Raw genomic sequence first — 24416 nt, forward strand, 5'->3', positions numbered from 1 at the left:
ATATAAGGTGCTTTTCATTTCCAGCCTTCATGAACAATTATATATCACTTATACATTATAAAATACTAAATTAATAGTAGGTATTAATATTAATGTGGTTTGTAATTGGTCAAATGAAATGAAAATCAACATGCCTAATAATTCTGCATGCAGTATGTATATTAATATATAGGCTATAACTTTTTCTTGCTCAAGACACATTAGAGAAAGTAATAAAATCCTTAAAATGATTTTTATTAAAATCTAATACTCTTTATTTCATATTTGAAGTGAATCATTCTGAGGTTCTGAGAAAAAATTGCTTTTGAATTGAATCAGAAATCTATGAATCAGTTTAATGAAGTCTAACCATCCATTGCAAGCTAATGCTGTCCCATCAGATTCTGTGCAGTTTTCATAAGAAAGAGTGACAAATTGATGTGTAAGGAACAATAATTACCTTTGAATTGGATTCAAAACATGAAGGGACTATATGTCAGAATTTTCATGTATTAAATGATTTTTCACCAAAGTAAACAAACACTTAGAGAGTAACACAGCACAACAACGGTTAATGCAAGACAATAAACAGAAAGAACTGAGGGCTTACATACACAGAAGGAAGTAAATTATGGAACAAGGAACAGGAGAGACACTAATCAGAAACCATGACAACTAATAAATGAAGGAGAACCTAAGCAATACAGTGACAGAGACGGAAGGAGCCAGAGAGGTGATGGGTTGAGCCTGAGGATAAGCCAGAGTTGAGACAGGATGAAGTTTGCAGTTTGGTCATTAAACTCAAACACAAGTCAATAATCCTCTGACTGACGTGAGAGCTGTGGATGGCATCTCTCCTCTTTCATCAGGACAGACTAACTTTAGTTTATCAGTCCACAGCATTTATATACTCCGCTTCCTCATATGAAGCTCTCGCTTTCACTCACACCAGTCCAGATAGTTTCATCATTTTCTTTAGCAATTATATTAACTTGTTCCATTGTCCATTGTATTGTAATATGTATTGGTATATTGTAAATACAGTGAAGAACTTGTTCATTTAGTTTGGAAAGTGAATTAGTTCATTAGCCTGTTGTAATTCAGCATATTCAGAGAGAATATCCTGCTAAAAACATTGAGAAACAATGAGGGACACATGTTATATGATTCATTATAATACATTATTTAATAATATCTAAGGCTTATGGATCATGATGTGGACCATGAAGCATAATTCAGATTTATGTGATGAATGTATGGAAGCAGAAACTGTAGAACATGGCCATGATATTATGAATGAAACCGAATTGAATGTAGGAAATGAATACAAATCTCATGATTCCAGGCATTTACAATATCCAGCATCTTGGAGATTAGTCCAGAAACAGGAGAAATGATCAATACTCTGCTGAAATCATTAGGTTAAGCGGTTTTATACATCTGGAAATATGTTGAGTATGTCGCTCCATTGCTGTAGATGGCGATATGAACCTGTTTAGCAGCTTCACAACCCGCAGGTTAAACCCACAAAGAAGACGAAAACGAAAGTAAAGTGTTAAACACGTAAGCACAGAGAACTGCTATGGCGATGATCGTCAGAATGAGCAGTAAAGGCTGTTAATCTTGTCCAGAGGCAAACACACAGCAGCTGAACGACACGGAGAGCTTTACCACAGACTGGACTCTCCTGTGGGATTACACCACACAACCAACAAACCTCCAGGAAGAGGAAATCATGCTTCAAACACTGCTAAACTCTCTTCTCACTGCACAGGACTGTAAGTTTAAATACTTGTCTGATTACAGTTATTTGGGGGAATAAATATAAGTCTCATAATGTAAACGTGATTTGATGTTACAAAAGACCTGTTCTTATTCCGGGAGTTTTTTTATAGTTTACCCCGAACAGACTGTCAGAAATGAGGCCTACTGGAATTATTTGAAGGCCCGCGGATGTTGTCGTCCATTTTAGGATGTTGTTGTTGTTGTTAGTGTGTTGTTTTTGCGGGGTTGCCAACTCAGCTTTCAGGCTCAGTCTCACGCTCTCACGCTGCCCAACTTAATCTCACGCCAAATTGCCAAACCTGCTTTTGATATTAAACAAAGTCTAAGCTTTAATGCAAAGTTTTAATGCGAAATTCAAACAATAGCATTTTGGCGCTAATATGGCATAACACAGTCCTTCCAGAAAAATGCAGCTTATTTTTGTGATTGTTGTGGGTAAAAATCCTTGTGGCACGTTTTCTTAAAAAATGTGATGGAAAATGCGGGATATTTATGCAATTTTATGCAATAAAAGCACTACATCACAGAAAGTGCTGGGAATATTTAAAGGGTTAGTATACCCAAAAATGAAAATTCTGTCATTAATTGCTCACCCTCATGTCGTTCGACACCCGTCAGACCTCCGTTCATCTTCAGACACAAATGAAGATATTTTAGTGTAAATCTGATGCTCTGAAAGGCCTCCTTATGAATCAGTGAGCCGAATGATGATTCGGATCGCGTGTCAAACCGCCAAACTGCTGAATCGACTCACTGATTCATAACGCTCTGAACCGCTGAATCGACTCACTGATTCATAACGCTCTGAACCGCTGAATCGACTCACTGATTCATAACGCTCCAAACTGCTGAATCGACTCACTGATTCATAACGCTTCGAAGCTTCATGAGGCCGTGTTTTGAAATCGTCATCACTATGTAAGTCGTTATTTAGGGTTTTTTTGCGCACAAAAACTATTGTCGCCGATTCATAAAGTTATTGTAGAACCACTGTAGTGAGATGGACTTTGTATCGACGTCTTTAGTGTCTTTTAAGGGTCTTGAGAGTGTAAAGTTGAGCCAATGGAGGCCTTTCTGAGCCATCGGATTTCAACTAAAATATCTTCATTTGTGTCTGAAGATGAACGGAGGTCTGACGGGTGTCCAACCACATGAGGGTGAGTAATTAATGACAGAATTTTCATTTTTGGGTGAACTAACCCTTTAAGTTGGCTCAACCCTCCATTGGCTCAACTTTACACTCTCAAGACCCTTAAAAGACACTAAAGACTAAAGTTACAAAGTCCATCTCACTACAGTGGTTCTACAATAACTTTATGAAGCGATCAGAATAGTTTTCATGCTAAAACTTAAATAACGACTTCTATAGTGATGACCGATTAAAAAAAACAGCTCATGAAGCTTCGAAGCGTTATGAATCAGTGAGTCAATTCATGATTCGGATTGCGTCAAACTGCTGAAATACGTGACTTTGGCGATCCAAACCGCTGAATCGACTTACTGATTCAAAATGCTCCAAACCGCTGAATCGACTCACTGATTCATAACGCTCTGAACCGCTGAATCGACTCACTGATTCATAATGTTCCAAACCACTGAATCGACTCACTGATTCATAACGCTCTGAACTGCTGAATCGACTCACTGATTCATAATGTTCCAAACCACTGAATCGACTCACTGATTCATAACGCTCTGAACCGCTGAATCGACTTACTGATTCATAATGTTCCAAACCACTGAATCGACTCACTGATTCATAACGCTCTGAACCGCTGAATCGACTCACTGATTCATAATGTTCCAAACCGCTGAATCGACTCACTGATTCATAACGCTCTGAACCGCTGAATCGACTCACTGATTCATAACGCTTCGAAGCTTCATGGTGCTGTTTTTTGAAATCGGTCAACACATCGGGAAACTGCTTTGCTTTGGTCTTTTGCTGTTATTTTTGTTGGCAGATGGGAGTTTGCGTGCTTCATCATGGTTTCACCGATATCTATGGTTTCTCCATGGGGTTTGCAGCTTTTCGATGACGTTCGCGTCGGGTAATTACGTCACTTCAAGACGTTGCCATGGCAATAGGGGGAAATGGCGGCTAATATATATGACTTTTTTGCAGCGAAAATGCGGGGATTATGAAATCATGCTAGCCCCGCATATTTTGCATGCGGAAATAGGCAATTTATGCGGCGAAAGTGCAGCGTATTTGAAAAAATGTGGCCCGCATAAATATGCGGACTTTGGCTGATTATGCATTAAATCATGCGATCGCATAATCACGTTTTTCTGGAGGGACTGATGACAGTTAAAGCCAGAGTGTTGAAAAACGGAGTTGGGACATGCTCTCTCATCTCACGGCGGCGCGCGGTCACGAGCTTCACGGAGCTCTCAATACTTCTAGCGCTGGGTCAATACATGTGAATGGCTTGATACACAACAGCTCCACTTTACAGGTGTTTGCAGCAAGTTTTGGTAAACAGTACAGCACAGTGTGCATTGATTATTACGTCAACCATACAGGATCGTTTTATAATGGCGTGGGATGGAGATGCAACAATGTTAACATTAAATGTCCCGTTCTTCGTGTTTTTTTGAAGCTTTGATTGTGTTTACAGTGTGCAATATAACATGTGTTCATGTTTCGCGTGTAAAAAAACACAGTATTTTTCACACTATTTACTTATCTGTATACCGCTGTTTCCACTGTCCTAAAAACGGCTGGTGATTTCCTTGTTCTATAAAGTCCCTCCTTCAGAAACACGTAACGAGTTCTGATTGTGCAAGCGGTTCCTGTGCTGTGATTCGACCACAGCTTAGCGCACGTGAAAGCGGTTCCTGTGTTGTGATTCTACAGCAGCTTAGCGCACGTTGGAAAGGTCACGCCTCTTAACGGAGAGATGTATGCGTTCAATAATCTCTACAGCGTCCCTGGGAAAGCCAAACAAAGGTGATTTGACTCCTGGATGAAAATAACAGCGTCGCGATGACATGGCGATAAACACACTCAACGCAACAGTTCCTTTTCTCCACGCGACCGTCCGCTTCTCCACGTGGGACAGCAACAAGGCCGCGCCCCCTTTTTCGCGTTTCTTTGTGGGCGGAGGTTAGTCTGTTCTACTGCTCTACTGACGTAATTAAAGAAGGAAGTACCAGGATGTAGTCCAAGCCAGCCGTTCGCTGTAGGCTTTGAAAGGGAACTTCTGTTAAATAAAATATCTCGCTTGGCATTGAACTTTGAGCTTTATAATTTTACAGGTATTATTTATGCTCTAACAGCAACATTACACACAAACTAAAGTTTGAACAATGGAATCGCGAAGAAGGGGACCTTTAATGTTAATGTTTTTTATTGTATTTAGCCCTCAGGTATTCCTTACTAATTGGTTACACTCATACTCATTGATGGTCAAATGTGAACATACACCTTAAGAATTTTTCAATTGAATAAATGTTCCATACTTTAGTTCAATAATATTTATTGAATATTTTGAGATATTTTAGTACTTAATACTATTTGTGCAATAATTATGGTCCATTAATGACCACTTAAAATATTTTTCTTCTAATATTTTTATTATTTATATTACAATTAGTATAGTAATTAAGGTTAAATTAGAGAATTCTTATTCAAAGAGGCAAATTAGAGTCATTTTGTGGCTCGAAAAATAATAATTTCCATTTGTAATGTCATTACCCACTGGTGCCTTTATGGCTCTTTAATCAATATACATGATCTAGTTGCTCAAAAAAGTATTGCAGTTTTGCATTTTAATAAATATTTAGATATGATCAAACACTAGATTTCTTTAAATGTGAAATTTTAAATGTTAATAACATACATATCCTTATTTCCTTATATGTACAGCAGGCTATGAATTGATACTGAAACGAAATCGATATACCGTCGTATACCGTCAGCCCCTCAAACCGAAAAAAAAGAAAAGAAAATCTCACTCCAACCTGATTTTAAATGTTGGCAACCCTGTTTTTGTGACTTCTAAAGTAGTGAATGTTCACTCATTTATTTATTTATTTATTTATTTATTTATTTATTTATTTATTTATTTATTTATTTATTTATTTATTTATTTATTTATTTATTTATTTATTTATTTGTCGAAGAAGAACATAGACTACATCTGCTTTTATCACATCGAATATTTTAGTTAACACCGCAATTATTGTGCAGTATGCCCACTTTAATACAGGTTACATTTATGCTGCCTTCACGTGCTATCGGAATTATCGTAAATACGAGTTTCCTAGGTAAAAATTGCACATGAACGCCCTCTGATGTCGTGTTTACCACTGGGAAGTTCGGAAATAATTGTGATACCCCAATTCCCGAGATGGGCGTGTCATAAGCTTTAAACATGGTGGCGGGGAGAACTGGACTGCTGTGGCAGGTCCAAAACAGCTTGGTCGTCTTGTCTTGACATTAACGTAGTTACATGTGAGTAATCATATGAAGTGTATTGTATGTTTGGTACACAGCGAAAATAGCCTGCATTTGACTGAAATTACAGAATCAGCAGAAAGCGGACTATGTGAAATGTTTATGGTTGTCGGTGCATGGAGACTACAAATGATGATGGTTTTAATAAGACTTTCCCAATAAATAGGCAAGAATAACCTGGTGTCCACCATGATTCCTGTTCACTCCGACAACAAAGCACTTGAATGCAACAAGCTCGTAATCACGACTTCTAAAGTGGGAATTAGGACATTTCCGATAGCACGTGAAGGCAGCATTACTCAATAGGTCTTTGAGCATTTGAAAATAATGAAATGTATTGTGAACTTGTCTTGAAGTAATGATCAAATGACAAACCAAGAAGAATCAACCGTTAATAAAATGGAGTAAATATACTGCAAATTATATTAAACTGCAATTCAGAAACAAACTGGGTTCATTTTTCCCACTGAGAGTTTAAAGCATACAGGTGCTGGTCATATAATTAGAATATCATCAAAAAGATAATAATCACTAATTCCATTCAAAAAGTGAAACTTGCATATTATATTCATTCATTACACACAGACTCTGATATTTTTAAAATGTTTATTTATTTTAATTTTGATGATTATAACTGACAACTAAGGAAAATCCCAAATTCAGTATCTCCGAAAATTAGAATATTGTGAAAAGGTTGAATATTGAAGACACCTGGTGCCACACTCTAATCAGCTGATGAACTCAAAACACCTGCAAAGGCCTTTAAATGGTCTCTCAGTCTAGTTCTGTAGGCCACACAATCATGGGGAAGAAGCTGACCTGACAGCTGTCCAAAAGACGACCATTGACAACTTGCACAAGGAGGGCAAGACACAAAAGGTCATTGCAAAAGAGGCTGGCTGTTCACAGAGCTCTGTGTCCAAGCACATTAAAGGCCCGGGTATACTTCACTTACCGCGCCCGGACGCGTCAGGCGCGCAGCTCTGTCCGCGCGTCTTTTAAAGTATACTATACAACGGATGCGCGCGGAGGATCGCGTTCGACACATGCGCAGTAAAAAAGTGTCTATGCTCTACCAGACATCGGAGGGCAGCACTGAGTCCTGTCATCAAAGGGACATTTGCTGGGCATGATCGGAGAAGAACTGTAGTGGATCCACCATTGCAACATAGTTTGGAAGAAACACTGAAGAATCAAAAATGCTCTCTTTTTTTTCAAGCGTGTTGTTTTTAAACCGGTCTTTGCACACTCTTCTTCGACGGCTGAACACTGTGCTCAATACTGTGTGTATTGCCACCTAGTGGACTCTTCTGTACTGCTGGCGCATGCGCTGTTGCACGCGGACCGTCCGCGCAGTCTCAAAATTTGGGCTGCGCGCGGACGGGGTGTGCGGCCGGCCGCGAGCCCTCCGAATGACGAAAATTACGTCATGCGGGCGGTGCACGAACGTGGAGTGAAGTATAGTGGCCGAAGTATACCCGGGCCTTAATAGAGAGGCGAAGGGAAGGAAAAGATGTGCTAGAAAAAAGTTTACAAGCAATAGGGATAACCGCACCCTGGAGAGGATTGTGAAACAAAACCCATTCAAAAATGTGGAGGAGATTCACAAAGAGTGGACTGCAGCTGGAGTCAGTGCTTCAAGAACCACTACACACAGACGTGTGCAAGACATGGGCTTCAGCTGTCGCACTCTTGACCAACAGACAGCGTCAGAAGACAAAAAGGACTGGACTGCTGCTGAGTGGTCCAAAGTTATGTTCTCTGATGAAAGTAAATTTTGCATTTCCTTTGGAAATTAGAATTAGGAAGATTAGACCCTTCCTATCAGAGCAGGCCACACAACTCCTGGTCCAAGCTCTTGTTCTCTCCAGACTGGACTACTGTAATGCTCTTCTAGCGGGCCTTCCGGCATGCACTATCAAACCCTTGCAACTGATCCAGAATGTAGCGGTGAGGGTGGTCTTTAACGAGTCGAAGAGAGCGCACGTCACGCCTCTCTTCAGCAGTCTCTTCATCAGTCTCTTCATCAGTCTCTTCATCGGTCTCTTCATCAGTCTCTTCATCAGTCTCCTCATCAGTCTCCTCATCAGTCTCTTCATCAGTCTCTTCATCAGTCTCTTCATCAGTCTCTTCATCAGTCTCCTCATCAGTCTCTTCATCAGTCTCTTCATCAGTCTCTTCATCAGTCTCCTCATCAGTCTCTTCATCAGTCTCTTCATCAGTCTCTTCATCAGTCTCTTCATCAGTCTCTTCATCAGTCTCCTCATCAGTCTCTTCATCAGTCTCTTCATCAGTCTCTTCATCAGTCTCTTCATCAGTCTCTTCATCAGTCTCTTCATCCGTCTCTTCATCAGTCTCTTCATCAGTCTCTTCATCAGTCTCTTCATCAGTCTCTTCATCAGTCTCCTCATCAGTCTCCTCATCAGTCTCTTCATCAGTCTCTTCATCAGTCTCTTCATCAGTCTCCTCATCAGTCTCTTCATCAGTCTCTTCATCAGTCTCTTCATCAGTCTCTTCATCAGTCTCTTCATCAGTCTCCTCATCAGTCTCCTCATCAGTCTCCTCATCAGTCTCTTCATCAGTCTCTTCATCAGTCTCTTCATCAGTCTCTTCATCAGTCTCCTCATCAGTCTCCTCATCAGTCTCCTCATCAGTCTCTTCATCAGTCTCTTCATCAGTCTCTTCATCAGTCTCTTCATCAGTCTCCTCATCAGTCTCCTCATCAGTCTCCTCATCAGTCTCTTCATCAGTCTCTTCATCAGTCTCCTCATCAGTCTCCTCATCAGTCTCCTCATCAGTCTCTTCATCAGTCTCTTCATCAGTCTCTTCAGCAGTCTCTTCATCGGTCTCTTCATCAGTCTCCTCATCAGTCTCTTCATCAGTCTCTTCATCAGTCTCCTCATCAGTCTCCTCATCAGTCTCCTCATCAGTCTCTTCATCAGTCTCTTCATCAGTCTCTTCAGCAGTCTCTTCATCAGTCTCTTCATCAGTCTCTTCATCAGTCTCTTCATCAGTCTCTTCATCAGTCTCTTCATCAGTCTCTTCATCAGTCTCTTCATCAGTCTCCTCATCAGTCTCTTCATCAGTCTCTTCATCAGTCTCCTCATCAGTCTCTTCAGCAGTCTCTTCATCAGTCTCTTCATCAGTCTCCTCATCAGTCTCTTCATCAGTCTCTTCATCAGTCTCTTCATCAGTCTCTTCATCAGTCTCTTCAGCAGTCTCTTCAGCAGTCTCTTCATCAGTCTCTTCATCAGTCTCTTCATCAGTCTCTTCATCAGTCTCTTCATCAGTCTCCTCATCAGTCTCTTCATCAGTCTCCTCATCAGTCTCCTCATCAGTCTCTTCATCAGTCTCTTCAGCAGTCTCTTCAGCAGTCTCTTCATCAGTCTCTTCATCAGTCTCCTCATCAGTCTCTTCATCAGTCTCCTCATCAGTCTCTTCATCAGTCTCCTCATCAGTCTCTTCATCAGTCTCTTCATCAGTCTCTTCATCAGTCTCCTCATCAGTCTCTTCATCAGTCTCCTCATCAGTCTCCTCATCAGTCTCTTCATCAGTCTCTTCAGCAGTCTCTTCAGCAGTCTCTTCATCAGTCTCTTCATCAGTCTCCTCATCAGTCTCTTCATCAGTCTCCTCATCAGTCTCTTCATCAGTCTCTTCATCAGTCTCTTCATCAGTCTCTTCATCAGTCTCTTCATCAGTCTCTTCATCAGTCTCTTCATCAGTCTCTTCATCAGTCTCTTCATCAGTCTCTTCATCAGTCTCTTCATCAGTCTCTTCATCAGTCTCTTCATCAGTCTCTTCATCAGTCTCTTCATCAGTCTCTTCATCAGTCTCTTCATCAGTCTCCTCATCAGTCTCTTCATCAGTCTCCTCATCAGTCTCTTCATCAGTCTCTTCATCAGTCTCTTCATCAGTCTCTTCATCAGTCTCTTCATCAGTCTCCTCATCAGTCTCTTCATCAGTCTCTTCATCAGTCTCCTCATCAGTCTCTTCATCAGTCTCCTCATCAGTCTCTTCATCAGTCTCTTCATCAGTCTCTTCATCAGTCTCTTCATCAGTCTCTTCATCAGTCTCCTCATCAGTCTCTTCATCAGTCTCTTCATCAGTCTCTTCATCAGTCTCCTCATCAGTCTCTTCATCAGTCTCTTCATCAGTCTCTTCATCAGTCTCTTCATCAGTCTCTTCTTCAGTCTCTTCATCAGTCTCTTCATCAGTTTGCACTGGCTGCCAATAGCCGCTCGCATTAAATTCAAGGCACTGGTGCTCGCCTTCAAAGCAGCCACTGGCTCTGCACCAATATACCTAAACTCACTCGTTCAGACTTACACACCCTCCAGGAGCTTACGTTCTGTAAATGAACAACACCTTGTGGTGCCATCCCAAAGAGGCATGAAATCGCTCTCACGGACCTTTTCCTGGACCGTTCCCACCTGGTGGAATGACCTGCCTATCTCAATTTGTGCGGCAGAGTCTGTAGCCATTTTCAAGAAACATCTAAAAACACATCTTTTCCAGCAGCACCTCACCAATCAAGAATATCAATTATCATTCTATTCATTTTCTGTTTGTTTGTCATTACAGTTAATGTAATTGAATTATGCTGACAGAACTGTGTAGCTCTAACATCTCCATCTGAGTGAAACTAAACCTTGATGTTCTCTTCTGTTAGATTAGTCAAATATTTAAAATGAAATCATGAACATATATATTTAATCTGTCACTTTAAGCACATCAAAGAAAAGCTTTAAACAAATGTGATCCAGTAAATTAAAATGATCTTTCTTTAACTTGTGAACTGTGAATCGTGTGAGTCTGCATTTGTAACCATTTGTAACGTTTAAACCGTTTGAATTGAGACTGTAGTATCTCCTGTAGTAAAGTGTGTTTTCCTTCTCTGTTCTTTGTGTCATCAGTGTAAGATCAGGCTCATGTGTGTCCAGCTCTGTGTCTGTGAAGAGTGACTGTTCAAAAGATGAAGAGATACCGAACTTCAGTGGGGAAAAACCCACCATCTGCCAAAAGGTATTTAATGTGTTTCTTATTTTTGATCACATGTGGACTGTGTTAGAAAGTTTATAAGTGAATGCTTATTTCAGCTAATGTTACAGCTAACATGCTAGTTACAGCTAATCAGCTTTCTTTTCTCTTTGCTAAACAATGTAGATGTTTTGAATTCATAATTTTGTCATTGCAGTTAACAATAGGTAATATACACTGAATGACTAAAACAGCAAAAACATTTTTAAAAAGTAGGCAGGAGATGATATGAGATAATATGAAAAGCAAAATCATTTACACTCAATCAAATGTACAGTCACTCTCTCAGCACTGAACCCCTGCACCAGGGATGTAGATACTGAAGTCAATTATGGGAAATAAAAGACTTTGGTTTGTAAACCTGAAATTTATTGACAGGCATTATAAAATGACTACACAGTTAATGTAATTGAATTATGCTGACAGTGTAGCTCTGATATCTCCATCTGAGTCAAACTAAACCTTGATGTTCTCTTCTGTTAGATTAGTCAAATATTTAAAATGAAATCATAAATATATATATTTTATCTGTCGCTTTAAGCACATCAAAGAAAAGCTTCAAACAAATGTGATCCAGTAAATTAAAATGATCTTTCTTTATCTTGTGAAACTGTGAATTGTGTGAGTCTGCACATTTCTCTGAAGGATAGAGAGAGCGTGTGCAGATTTCAGACTCAGATGAGCCTCCTGTAGTCAAGCTTTGTCTATCTGCTCTGTGTTAGTGATGGGGAGAGATCAGGCTCACATGTGTCCAGCTCTGTGTCTGTGAAGAGTGACTGTTCAATAGGTAACATGCCGGACTTCAGTGAGAAACCACCATCTACCAAAAGGTATTTCATGTGTTTCTTATTTTTGGTCACACGTGGACTGTGTTAGAAAGTTTATAAGTGAATGTTTCTTACAGCTAATGTTACAGATAACATGCTAGTTACAGCTAATCGGCATTCTTTTCTCTTTGCTAGAAAATGTTTACAGGAGATTTCTGTAATATTTTGCCTGAATATTCTGTATTTTATCTTATTTTTTTGCTAACAGGCTTCAATGTGAGACATTAGACTCAAACTTACAGACTCACAAGAACTACAGGAATTTCACAGACAATCTCCCGCGGATCTTCCAGGTAAGAAAACACATTTTCATAAGTGTTTTATATTTATAAATGTTATTAAACACATAAGTTTAATTTCTAATTCATCTTCACAGTTTATTTTTTTCTTTTAAAGAACACAAAATAAGACTAAAATATAATATACTGTATTTAAAAATACTTATTTCTCAAAAATGACTGTTATCACCTTTGTCTTTTTAACTGTTTTTTTTTTACAGATATTTTAAATGATTAAATAAATGGGTTTGAGCAAATGTGGATATACAGTTTGGTTTAAATTGTTGTTCTGTCTTTTTTTCTTGCTACATTTACGGTTACATTTAGTCATTTAGCAGACGCTTTTATCCAAAGCGACTTACAAATGAGGGCAATAGAAGCAGCTAGAGCAGTCGAAGGGCAACAATATCAGCAATATGCAAGTGCTGTAAAAAGTCTGTTAGTCTAGTACATCAATTTTTTTTTTTATTTATTTATTTATTTTTTAAATAAATTAGACAGACAGACAATGAATAGAATGATAAGTGCTATTCTCGATCGGTCAGGTGTTGCTGGAAAAGATGTGTCTTTAGACGTTTTTTGAAAATGGCTACAGACTCGGCCGCACGAATTGAGATAGGCAGGTCATTCCACCAGGTGGGAACGGCCCAGGAAAAGGTCCGAGACAGCGATTTCATGCCTCTCTGGTATGGCACCACAAGGCGTCGTTCACTGGCAGAACGCAAGTTCCTGGAGGGTGTGTAAGTCTGAACGAGCGAGTTTAGGTATATTGGTGCAGAGCCAGTGGATGTTTTGAAGGCGAGCACCAGTGCCTTGAATTTAATGCGAGCGGCTATTGGTAGCCAGTGCAGACTGATGAGGAGAGGCGTGACGTGCGCTCTCTTCGGCTCACCAAAGACCAACCTCGCCGCTGCATTCTTGATCAGTTGCAAGGGTTTGGTAGTGCATGCCGGAAGCCCCGCAAGAAGAGCATTACAGTAGTCCAGTCTGGAGAGAACAAGAGCTTGGACCAGTAGTTGTGTGGCATGATCTGATAGGAAGGGTCTAATCTTCCTAATGTTGTATAATGCAAATCTACAGGACCGGGTTGTTGCAGTGATGTGGTCAGTGAATTTTAGCTGATCATCAATCACAACCCCAAGGTTCCTGGCTGTCCTGGACGGAGTTATGGTTGATGAACCTAGCTGAATGGAGAGATTGGGGTGAAGTGCTGGGTTGGCTGAGACCACAAGCAGTTCTGTCTTTGCAAGGTTGAGTTGCAGGTGATGTTCCTTCATCCAGGCAGAAATGTCTGTTAGGCAGGCAGCGATACGAACACCAACCGATGGATCATCAGGTTGAAATGAGAAGTAGAGTTGAGTGTCGTCGGCATAGCAGTGATAGGAAAAGCCATGTTTCTGAATGAGTGATCCCAATGATGACATGTAGATGGAGAAGAGAAGTGGTCCAAGCACTGAGCCCTGGGGAACTCCAGTAGCTAGATGATGTGACTTAGACACTTCACCTCTCCATGACACCCTGAAGGACCTACCTGAGAGGTAAGACTTGAACCACTGGAGAGCGGTTCCTGAGATGCCCATCTTCATGAGAGTTGACAGGAGGATCTGGTGATTAACTGTGTCAAAAGCAGCAGACAAATCCAGTAAGATAAGTACTGTGGATTTGGAGGCTGCTCTTGCCTGTCTCAGTGCCTCCGTAACTGAGAGCAGGGCAGTTTCAGTTGAGTGGCCGCTTTTGAAACCGGATTGGTTGATATCCAGGAGATTGTTCTGTTCAAGAAACGTAGAGAGCTGATTAAACACAGCCCGCTCAAGTGTCTTTGCAATGAAAGGTAGAAGGGATACCGGTCTGTAGTTTTCTAAAAGTGCTGGGTTTAGAGAGGGTTTTTTAAGCAGTGGGGTTACCCGAGCCAGCTTAAATGCTGTGGGGAAAGTCCCGGTGTGAAGAGAGGTGTTGACAATGTGAGTGAGTGCAGGAGTAACAGAAGAAGAAATGGCCTGAAGGAGGTGGGTGGGGATAGGATCAAGCGGACATGTAGTGGGATGATTGGAAAGGATGAGGTTGGAGACATCTGCTTCAGAGAGCAGAGAGAAGGAGGGAAGCGTGGGTGTGATGGTCGTTGAGATGTGTGTGTCGGTTTGTGGTGTAGAGAATTGGCTGCTGATGGAAGAGGTTTTGTTTGTAAAGAATGATGCAAAGTCATCAGCTGTAAGGTTTGACGAAGGAGGGGGGGGGGGAGGACAAAGGAGCGAGGAGAATGTTTTGAAAAGTGCACGAGAGTTGGAGCAGTTGTTGATTTTGTTGTGGTAGTATGTAGTTTTAGCAGTGGAGACATTAGTAGAGAAAGAAGCGAGAAGAGACTGATACAGGGTTAGGTCAGTAGCGTTTTTAGTTTTGCGCCACTTCCTCTCTGCCGCCCGGAGTCCAGAGCGATGTTCGCGGAGAACATCAGACAGCCAGGGGGCAGAGGGGGTGGTGCGGGCTGGCCTGGATGAAAGGGGACAGAGGTTGTCTAAGCAAGATGTTAGAGTGGAGCAAAGAGTGTCAGTAGCACTGTTAGTTTCTAGTGCTGAGAACTGAGCAGGTGGAGAACATCAGACAGCCAGGGGGCAGAGGGGGTGGTGCGGGCTGGCCTGGATGAAAGGGGACAGAGGTTGTCTAAGCAAGATGTTAGAGTGGAGCAAAGAGTGTCAGTAGCACTGTTAGTTTCTAGTGCTGAGAACTGAGCAGGTGGAGGGAGTGAGGATGAAACCATAGTGGATAGACGGGAGGGAGAGAGCGAGCGTAGATTACGCCGAAAGGTGATCTGCGGAGGAGTGTGTGTTGTGTCCGGAGTCAGTATGAGGTTAAGAGTGATGAGAAAGTGATCTGAGATGTGCAGTGGAGTAACTAAAGTGTTGTCTGTGGAGCAGCAGCGTGTGTAGATCAGGTCCAGATGGTTACCTGATTTGTGAGTAGCTGTAGTAGATACTCGCTTAAGGTCAAATGAGGTCAAAAGAGTGGTGAAGTCAGCAGCCTGGGGTTTATCAAGGTGGATGTTGAAGTCACCAAGCAGTACCAGAGGAGTGCCATCCTCAGGGAAGTGAGAGAGTAAAATATCCAACTCCTCCAAGAAGTTCCCCAGTTGACCTGGAGGGCGATAAATAACTACAACATGGATTTTAGCCGGGTGAGTGATAGTGATTGAATGTGATTAAAATGAGTAGTTGCCAGATAGAGAAGGAATGGGCTCAAATTTCCAATCATTTGAGATGAGCAAACCAGTACCTCCACCCCTCCCAATCGGGCGTGGGGTGTGTGAAAAAGTGAAATTATTTGAGAGAGCTGCAGGAGTGGCAGTGTCTTCTGGTTTGATCCAGGTTTCAGTTAGAGCCATGAGACTGAGACATGAATGAGCGGAAATAGATGGAATAAAGTCTGCTTTGTTTACAGCAGACTGGCAATTCCACAGACCAATTGGAATGGACATTAATGTAGCAGAGGAAATAGGTACACTTTGCAGATTATTCGGATTGCGTCGCCTAGAATGTAACGAGCGTGACTTACGGGTGTATGTGACAATGGTAGCAATTTGGAAGCACATAGTGAATAGGGGTTAGAGGAATAAACAGATGAAAACACAAAGTGGACAAAAAAGGAGGAAAGCTGTACTCAAGTGCCTTGTCGTGTCCTTGCTCGTGTGGAGTCGCGCAGAGTAGAGTCGATGGTCTTTACACTCTTCGGTCTTCACACGAGGAGGCTGAACGCTCCCGCTGACGCTTCCGCACCAGCGTTAACGAGCGTATTAAATAGATGCTAATCACTACACTCAGAACAGGTGAGGACACTTTTGTAATTCGCTCAGACAATCAAGGTAACAGCCTGTCAATGGCTCAGCTCCAAAACGAAACTATCACTTACTCGTGCGAATATCCAGAAATAATATTTGAGTGCCGACGGCTAAAACAGCACTGGTTTTAATTCAAATACAATTATCTTAGCCAGTAAAATTATAAATCCAAAAAAATAACTACAGAATCGAAATATATCCACTTGATAGAGTGTACTACGCTGAGCAAATCCAGCAAACTGAGTAATTTGAAAAAACACTTACACACGGCTTCAATGCGTTCCTTCACTCTCTGTGCGCTTCTCTTGCTGTGTTTGTAGGAACTTGAGAGCAAATTAATCACATTTCTGAAGAATGAGCTGGAAAAATTTAAGAAAATATTACAAAAAGGGGACACAGAATCCTTAGTGAAGGACTTTAATGAGAACAGAAGCAGTATCAAAGAAGCAGCTCTTGATCTCGCACTGCACTACCTGAGAGAGATGAAGGAAAATAATGCTGCTGATACTCTAGAAGGTAAGAGACTCATCAACATCTGCCATAATGTCACGTACAAATGTAGGAGAGGAAATTTAGACTAAAACTATCTGTTTTCTGTTCCTGTGTTTAGATGAGCTGCTCTTCATTCATCAGCTAAAGTGTGGCCTAAAGAAGAAGTATCAGTGTGTGTTTGAAGGAATTGCAAAGCAAGGCGACTCCACACTTCTGAATAACATCTACACAGATCTCTACATCACTCAGGGCGGCAGTGAACAGGTCAATACTGAACATGAGGTCAGACAGATTGAAGTTGCTTCCAGGCGTCATGAATCACAAGAGATTCCAGTTGAATGCACAAAGATGTTCAAAGCATCTGAACAAGACCAGGAGATCCGAACTGTTCTGACAAAAGGAGTCGCTGGTATCGGAAAATCCGTCTCTGTGCAAAAGTTTGTTCTGGACTGGGCTGAAGGAAAAGAGAATCAGGATATCAGTTTCATATTTCCTCTTCCATTCAGAGAGATGAACTTAAAAGAGGATGAAAAACTAAGTTTGATGGATCTTCTAACTCAGTTTTTCCCAGAGACAGAAGGACTCAACCTTACAAGAAGGAATAATCATAGAGTCCTGTTCATCCTTGATGGATTGGATGAATGTCGCCTTCCTCTGAAGTTTGATGGTAATGAGACGTGGTGTGATGTATCGTCTCCAGCCTCTCTGGATGTTCTCCTGACGAACCTCATCAAGGGAAATCTGCTTCCTTCTGCTCTCATCTGGATCACCACCAGACCGGCAGCGGCCAGTAAGATTCCTCCTGACTGCATCGACCGGCTGACAGAGATACGAGGATTCAATGATGCACAAAAGGAGGAGTACTTCAGAAAGAGATTCACGGATGAGAAAATGGCCATTGAAATCATTGATCATGTTAAACAATCAAAGAGTCTCTTTATCATGTGCCACATCCCAGTCTTCTGCTGGATTTCAGCCACTGTTCTCCAGAACATTTTGGAGGAGAAAATAAATAATGATCTGAAAAACAATCAGTCTGGTGACGCCTCTGAAACACAGCAGGAATCAAACACTGAAGACACTCCCAAGACTCTGACACAAATGTACACACACTTTCTCCGCTTTCAGATCCTGCAGAGCCGCCGAAAGTATGATGGAGAATACACACCAGATGTTTCCTGGGATACAGACGCCATCTTTTCACTGGGGAAACTGGCATTTGATCAGCTGGAAAGAAACAACCTGATCTTCTATGACACAGACCTGGAAGCCTGTGGTATTGACGTCTATAAGGCATCAGTGTATTCAGGCATGTGTACCCAGATCTTTAAGGAGGAAACAGGGATCACTCTTGGCACCATGTACTGCTTTGTTCACTTGAGCATTCAAGAGTTTATTGCAGCCCTTTATACACATCTGTTTCTAGACATCAACAAGAAAAGTGCATTTGATCAAGAGTCTACAGAACAGGAAAACAAAAATGAAGCCATGATCGATTTTCTCAAGACTGCAGTGGACAAGGCGCTCGAGAGTGAAACTGGACACCTGGACCTTTTCCTTCGCTTCCTCCTCGGTCTGTCACTCTGGTCTAATCGTCCACTCTTGCGAGGACTGTTGACACAGCAAGATGACAATGACCAGAGCAAGAAAGAAATAGTTCAGTACATCAAGAAGAAATTTGAAGATAATTTGTCTCCAGAGAGATCCATCAATCTGTTCTACTGTTTGAATGAACTGAACGATCAAACTCTGGTGAAAGAGATTCAGACCCACCTTAGCAAAGGAAGTCTCTCATCTGCTGACCTTTCACCTGCCCAGTGGTCTGCTTTGGTCTTTGTGTTGTTGACATCAGAGGAAGAGCTGGAGGAGTTTGAGCTTCAGAAATTCAGGAAATCAGACGAGTGTCTCATTAGACTATCAGCAGTCATCAAAACCTCCAAAAGTGCTCTGTAAGTCAAAGTGTTTTTTTTCAGGGTTTCCACATGTCCTGGAAAAAAACTGGAAAGTTTACTAATTTTCAAGTCCTTTACTTATTTTCCAGTCCTGAAAAACAAGAGAAAGTTTAAAATGTCCTGAAATTTGTTTAATGTTTTTGTGTTTTCCTTTAGCTTAGAACAAATTGTTTCATTCTCCCTGAAACATTAACGTAAGTAGCATAAAGTGCTATGTTCAGGGATGCTGTGGTTTGAAACATTAGATAAGTATTTTGAAAGATGATGTTTAGTCTTGTGTTGGCCCTTGCTAATTTTATTAACAGCTCAAATGTTTGGAGCAAATGTCAACTGGTAATCAGCTACCTAACCTGGTTAATATTATTTCAGTAACTTGCTAACCAATTATTTTGATACAGTATAAGCCTGGGATCTGCATGGCAACCTACATCAATTACACAGCATGTTTTATTTAGTTCTGATTGTTGTCAAAAGTACAGGTACTTTGGTACCAAGTCAATACAATTAAAAAATGTAATGATTCCAGCCTTTCTGCAGTACCAGTAGTACCATGTACTAGGTCAATGCGATACCCACTGATAAGATTCAAATACTCCCATGTGTTTTTTCTTTAAGTACTCTGTAAAAAGCTTCAAATGTTTCTATTTACAGTGTTTTTAGAGCTTTGAGCATTCTACCCAGTGTTGAGCACTTGAACGCAATGGCAATGTTTGAGTCAGAATGGACTTAGCACTTTCTTAAAGACTTAAAGACTAGAAGTTTACCACTTCTAGATCTCCTAGAAGTGGTAAACGCCTCACTTCTTTCTGGGACTTTTCCAAACTCCCTTAAAACTGCAGTAGTAAAGCCTCTCCTTAAAAAGAGAAATCTGGATAACTCCATACTGAGCAACTACAGACCAATCTCAAATCTCCCCTTCATAGGCAAGATCATTGAAAAAGTTGTTTTCAGTCAGCTGAACAAATTCTTGAACTCAAACGGATACTTTGACAATTTTCAATCTGGTTTCCGACCGCATCACACAGCACAGAGACAGCGCTCATAAAGATTATAAAAGATATTCGCCTCAATACAGATACAGGCAAAACATCAATTCTGGTACTACTGGACCTCAGTGCTGCATTCGACACGGTTGACCACAACATACTTCTTGACAGGCTAGAAAATTGGGTTGGGCTTTCTGGAATGGTCCTCAAATGGTTCAGGTCATACTTAGAAGGAAGAGGTTATTATGTGAGTATAGGTGACCATAAGTCTGAGTGGACGTCCATGACATGCGGAGTCCCACAAGGGTCAATTCTTGCACCACTCCTATTCAACCTGTATATGCTGCCACTGAGCCAAATAATGAAAAATAACAAAATGGCTTACCACTAGGGCTGCACGATATGAGGAAACGCTGCGATGTGCGATAACATTGTTTAATATTGCGATGACGATATGACTTGCGATAAATATTAAAATGTAAATGTTAGCTATACTGTTCCCATGTCTTGGTGCTTTAATAGGTTGTGTTCAGTGTTGGGCAGGAACGGAATACATGTACCTATTCAGAATACATATTAGGAGTAACTGTATTCCGTTACAGTTACAATTTAAATAGTTGATATTTAGAATACAGTACATTGTTGAAATTAATGGATAACATTAACAATACTTTTCTGTTTCATGAGTTTATTTACTCTCTAAATAAATTAAGGCAACTCAATGCATTTCTCAGAACGCCCCAATATGAAAACGAAAAAATGCACGGTTTGCGTGATCAGTCGGAAGAGGAGTAGCGGGAGCCAGAGGTAGAGATGGAGCCAGAACAACAGAGCCAGGGCAAGAATGCGTTTCTATCTTGGAAATTCAAACAGCATTTCATGTTAAATAAAAAAAGAGAAGGGAGAACGAAATATAACACAGCAGTGCAACTGTGCGGTGGCGGATACACACGCACACACGCCTAGCCCTATATATATATTTGGCTATATTATATATAAAAATTCGTTATATATTCGTTAAATATATTATTCGTTTATATTTTTTATTTTCAAAATGTAGGCTATTTAATTGAGATTGAGTAGGCTACCTCAATTAAATAGCCTACCTCAATTAAATAGCCTACATATTGAAAATAAAAAATATAAGGCTCAAATGCGTGTTTATTTTAGTAGGCCTACTTCGGTCAGTGAAACAACATACTACAGCCTGTAAAACATTTAAATAAATATCTGTAAATAATCTAAATATAAATAATATAAGTTAAATATTAGTTAAAGAAAAAAGCATCGTTTTCTAATATCTTCATGTTTTCTCCTGATGTTCCAAAACTGATAGGCTACTTGTAGTAAAATGTGAAGAACGAAATTATCTTCCGCAGGGTCAAGAACTTAGGCTTTGTTTGATTATGCGCTGTGAGAGAAAGCGAAACTAAAAATCTCCGGCGTGAAATGCGCTATACACATACACTTGACCAAGTCTAATAGCAAGCACAAACTGTGTTGAATAAAGTAAAGTTTGAAGTAAAATGTATCTGTCCTACTCCGTTTTCTACTTTACCACAGTAAATGATGCGAATATGGCCTACTCCTAAATACATCAAACAAGGAAGAAACGTAATCCCCATGTGAGAGACGTAAATGAGGATTTGGGAATATAAATAAGAGATTCCATGTCCAGTAGAATAAAATGGAGTAAGCCTATTGTTAAATTCGTGGAAAATCGTGTGACCAGATAGCAAAACGCAAGCAAACTTAAATTTAGCTCACCACACAAAGCCTTCCTCTCTCGTTCGGCCTGAATCCATGTGTTTCCATGGCTGTGATTTAACATTTATCTGCGAACGCGAACCTATTATTTATTTTGTAAATAAAGCTTTGTGCTTCACTCGTGTCATAATATTCACGTAAAACAGCTTCACATACAAAAAAAAAAGTGTTTTGGCCGACCACCGCCGGTGCTCCTGCTTAGTTGACGTGCAACTTTACATTCTCCTATGCGCTGATTTACCAGCCCAAGAGCCGTTGGCCCCGTTTGACGTTAGCTAAATATTTTATAATTTAAGCAGGATTTGATGGCCGCATTCCTACACTTATAAAATGCAATTCAATGTGGAAGTTATCCAAGTATTCAGAATACGTTACTCAGATTGGCGCATGTAAACCGTTTTCCCTTATTCATCGTATCAGGCTGTCTGTTGCGATGTGTTCATCGCGCGAGTTCATATCGCGATGACGATGAAAATTCGATGTATCTTTCAGCCCTACTTACCACAGCTATGCTGACGACACCCAGATCTACTTAGCCCTATCACCTAATGACTACAGCCCCATTGACTCTCTATGTAAATGCATTGATGAAGTTAACAGTTGGATGTGCCAAAACTTTCTTCAGTTAAACAAAGACAAAACTGAAATCACTACATTAGGAAACAAAGATGAAATTCTCAAGGTGAGCGCATATCTTGAGGCTAAAGGTCTAAAATCAAAAAATGAAGTCAGGAATCTTGGTGTGATTTTGGAGTCAGACCTGAGTTTCAGTAGTCATGTCAAAGCAATAACTAAATCAGCTTACTATCACATGAAAAATATTGCAAGAATTAGAAGCTTTATTTCCAGGCAAGACTTAGAGAAACTCGTTCATGCTTTTATCACCAGCAGGGTGGATTATTGTAATGGTCTTCTCACTGGCCTTCCCAAAAAGACTATTAGAAAGCTGCAGCTCATACAGAACGCTGCTGCCAGGATCCTGAGCAGAACCAGAAAATATGACCATATCACACCAGTCCTCAGGTCTTTACACTGTCTTCCAGTTACATTTAGGATCGATTTTAAAGTACTATCACTTGTATATAAATCACTAAATGACCTAGGACCTCAATACATTGCAGATATGCTGATTAAATACAAACCCAACAGATCACTCAGATCATCAGGATCAAGTCAATTAGAAATACCAAGGGTTCACTCAAAGCAAGGAGAGTCTGCTTTTAACTATTATGCCAGCCGTAGCTGGAACCAGCTTCCTGAACAGATCAGATGTGCTCCAACAGTAGCCACTTTCAAATCCAGACTAAAAACACATCTGTTTAGCTGTGCATTTACTGAATGAGCTATGCCACTGTACGTCCGAAAGATTGCACCTTATCTTATGCATTTACTCAATGAGCTCTGTGCTTTGTCCGAACTGCTTGCACTTTAATTATGTTTCATTTTAACCCTGTTTTATTTTTATTTTTTAATTATACTTTTTATTTTTTATTATTTTTTATTTTGTTAAGGCTTTCTGGGTGGAAGAGGTTGAGAGACGGGGGAGCGATAAATCGAAATCCCTCCAGCGTGAGGACAATCCGTTTAGATCTGCTCTGACGGATAGATCTGTATAGCCTTGGTGGTAAGAGGAAGGGCCGTGTAGATCCGCTCTGACGGTCGAACAAAGTAGAGATAGCCCTGGTGTTCCTGTCCAGGAAGATTTGTCTGTAAGGGTAACGTTTAAATGCACAGTTACCTGACAAATATTTTTTGAGTACTCCCTCCGGTGCGAGGAAGACCCGTTTAGATCTGCTCTGGCGGGTAAAACATCTAGAGAATGCCCTCAAGTTAGGCCAAGAAGATTTGTCTGTAAGGGTACTGTCTAAACGCAGTTACCTGACAAATATTTTTAAAGTAAACCTGACTCTCCATTTTCTTCCACCCCAGATAGGGGATTTCATCTTTATTTTTTATTTCCTTTTAATTCCTATTATAACTATTATACTATATATATTTTTATTTTATTCACTTATGACTATTTTAACTTAATTTCTGTGTAAAGCACTTTGAATTGCCACTGTGTATGAAATGTGCTATACAAATAAACTTGCCTTGCCTATCGAGCTAGCACTTTAAATGTATAATTTATTGTCATTAAATATATAGGTGAAAAATAGATTTAATATTTGTATTTTAGCAAATGTATTCAAACTAATTAATTATTCTGGAATCTTACTTATTTCCCTTGTAGGTTAAATGATTGTAACTTAACATACAAAGGCTGTTCAGCTCTGGCTAGAGTTCTTGGATCAGATACCAATCTGAAAGAGCTGAACATGAACAATAATAATCTCCAGGATTCAGGAGTGAAGCTACTCTGCACTGGATTGGAGAATATAAGGTGTAAATTGGAGAAACTGAGGTAAGTTTTGTGACAATAGACAAAGCTCATTGAGCTCAACAAAAACAAAAAACTAGGTGAAATCCAGACTTGGATAATGAATGGGGCTGCGTTACCCAAAAGCATTATAAGTCTAAGTTGATCATGGAACAATTGCCACCAATTGTCTCCACGATCATCTTAGGCTTACAAAGCTTTTGAGAAATGCAGCCCAGGCCTGTATGTTGTGCATGGAGATATTTTTATATCTACACCTGCCATGGTGCTCTGATTTTGTCTGTCATTGACTGTGTCCTAATCCGATGCTTGGCGCTATACCAGTTACTGAATGGGTTTGGTTAAGTTCAATGTGAGGATAACTTAAATAACTTCTGTCTGCATTCTGAGCAGTTTAGAGATATTGAGCTTCAAAGTTTTTGCATTCCATTCCACTTTGTAGATAGAACCTTTTGTTTTCTAAATAAAAAGTCCCAAAATGTATACAACATAATAAATAAAAAAATCACAATGTAAATAAGTCACAGAATAAATGTCACGGTTTGTGGCTTTTAGATGAAGCGCATGACAGAAGAGTCAAACAAAACGTCAAACGTCTTTCATTCTAACAGGAATCACAATAAACAGGAGAATAACTAAGAT

The 24416-nt window shown here is 40.3% G+C and overlaps 1 protein-coding gene across 5 annotated transcripts in view; it reads left to right on the top strand.

The window, feature by feature from the left end:
* The first annotated feature begins 1494 nt into the window (after positions 1-1494).
* The window catches only part of LOC307135764 (NACHT, LRR and PYD domains-containing protein 12-like), a 57875-nt gene continuing 34953 nt past the window's right edge, over positions 1495-24416 (top strand). For 4 of the 5 annotated variants that reach the window (XM_079832405.1, XM_079832409.1, XM_079832408.1 and 1 more), the window contains exons 1-7: positions 1495-1757; positions 11140-11248; positions 11986-12093; positions 12299-12383; positions 16518-16713; positions 16808-18638; positions 23628-23798. In XM_079832405.1, the coding sequence (XP_079688531.1) occupies positions 11199-11248; positions 11986-12093; positions 12299-12383; positions 16518-16713; positions 16808-18638; positions 23628-23798 (2441 nt within the window). In that variant the 5' untranslated portion in view covers positions 1495-1757; positions 11140-11198. Of the gene's footprint in view, positions 1758-11139; positions 11249-11985; positions 12094-12298; positions 12384-15392; positions 15538-16517; positions 16714-16807; positions 18639-23627; positions 23799-24416 lie in introns of those variants that run through there. The other variant, XM_079832407.1, reaches the window with a different exon arrangement.

This window comes from Gobio gobio (assembly GCF_949357685.1).
Source record: "Gobio gobio genome assembly, chromosome: 13".
Lineage (NCBI taxonomy): Eukaryota > Metazoa > Chordata > Actinopteri > Cypriniformes > Gobionidae > Gobio > Gobio gobio.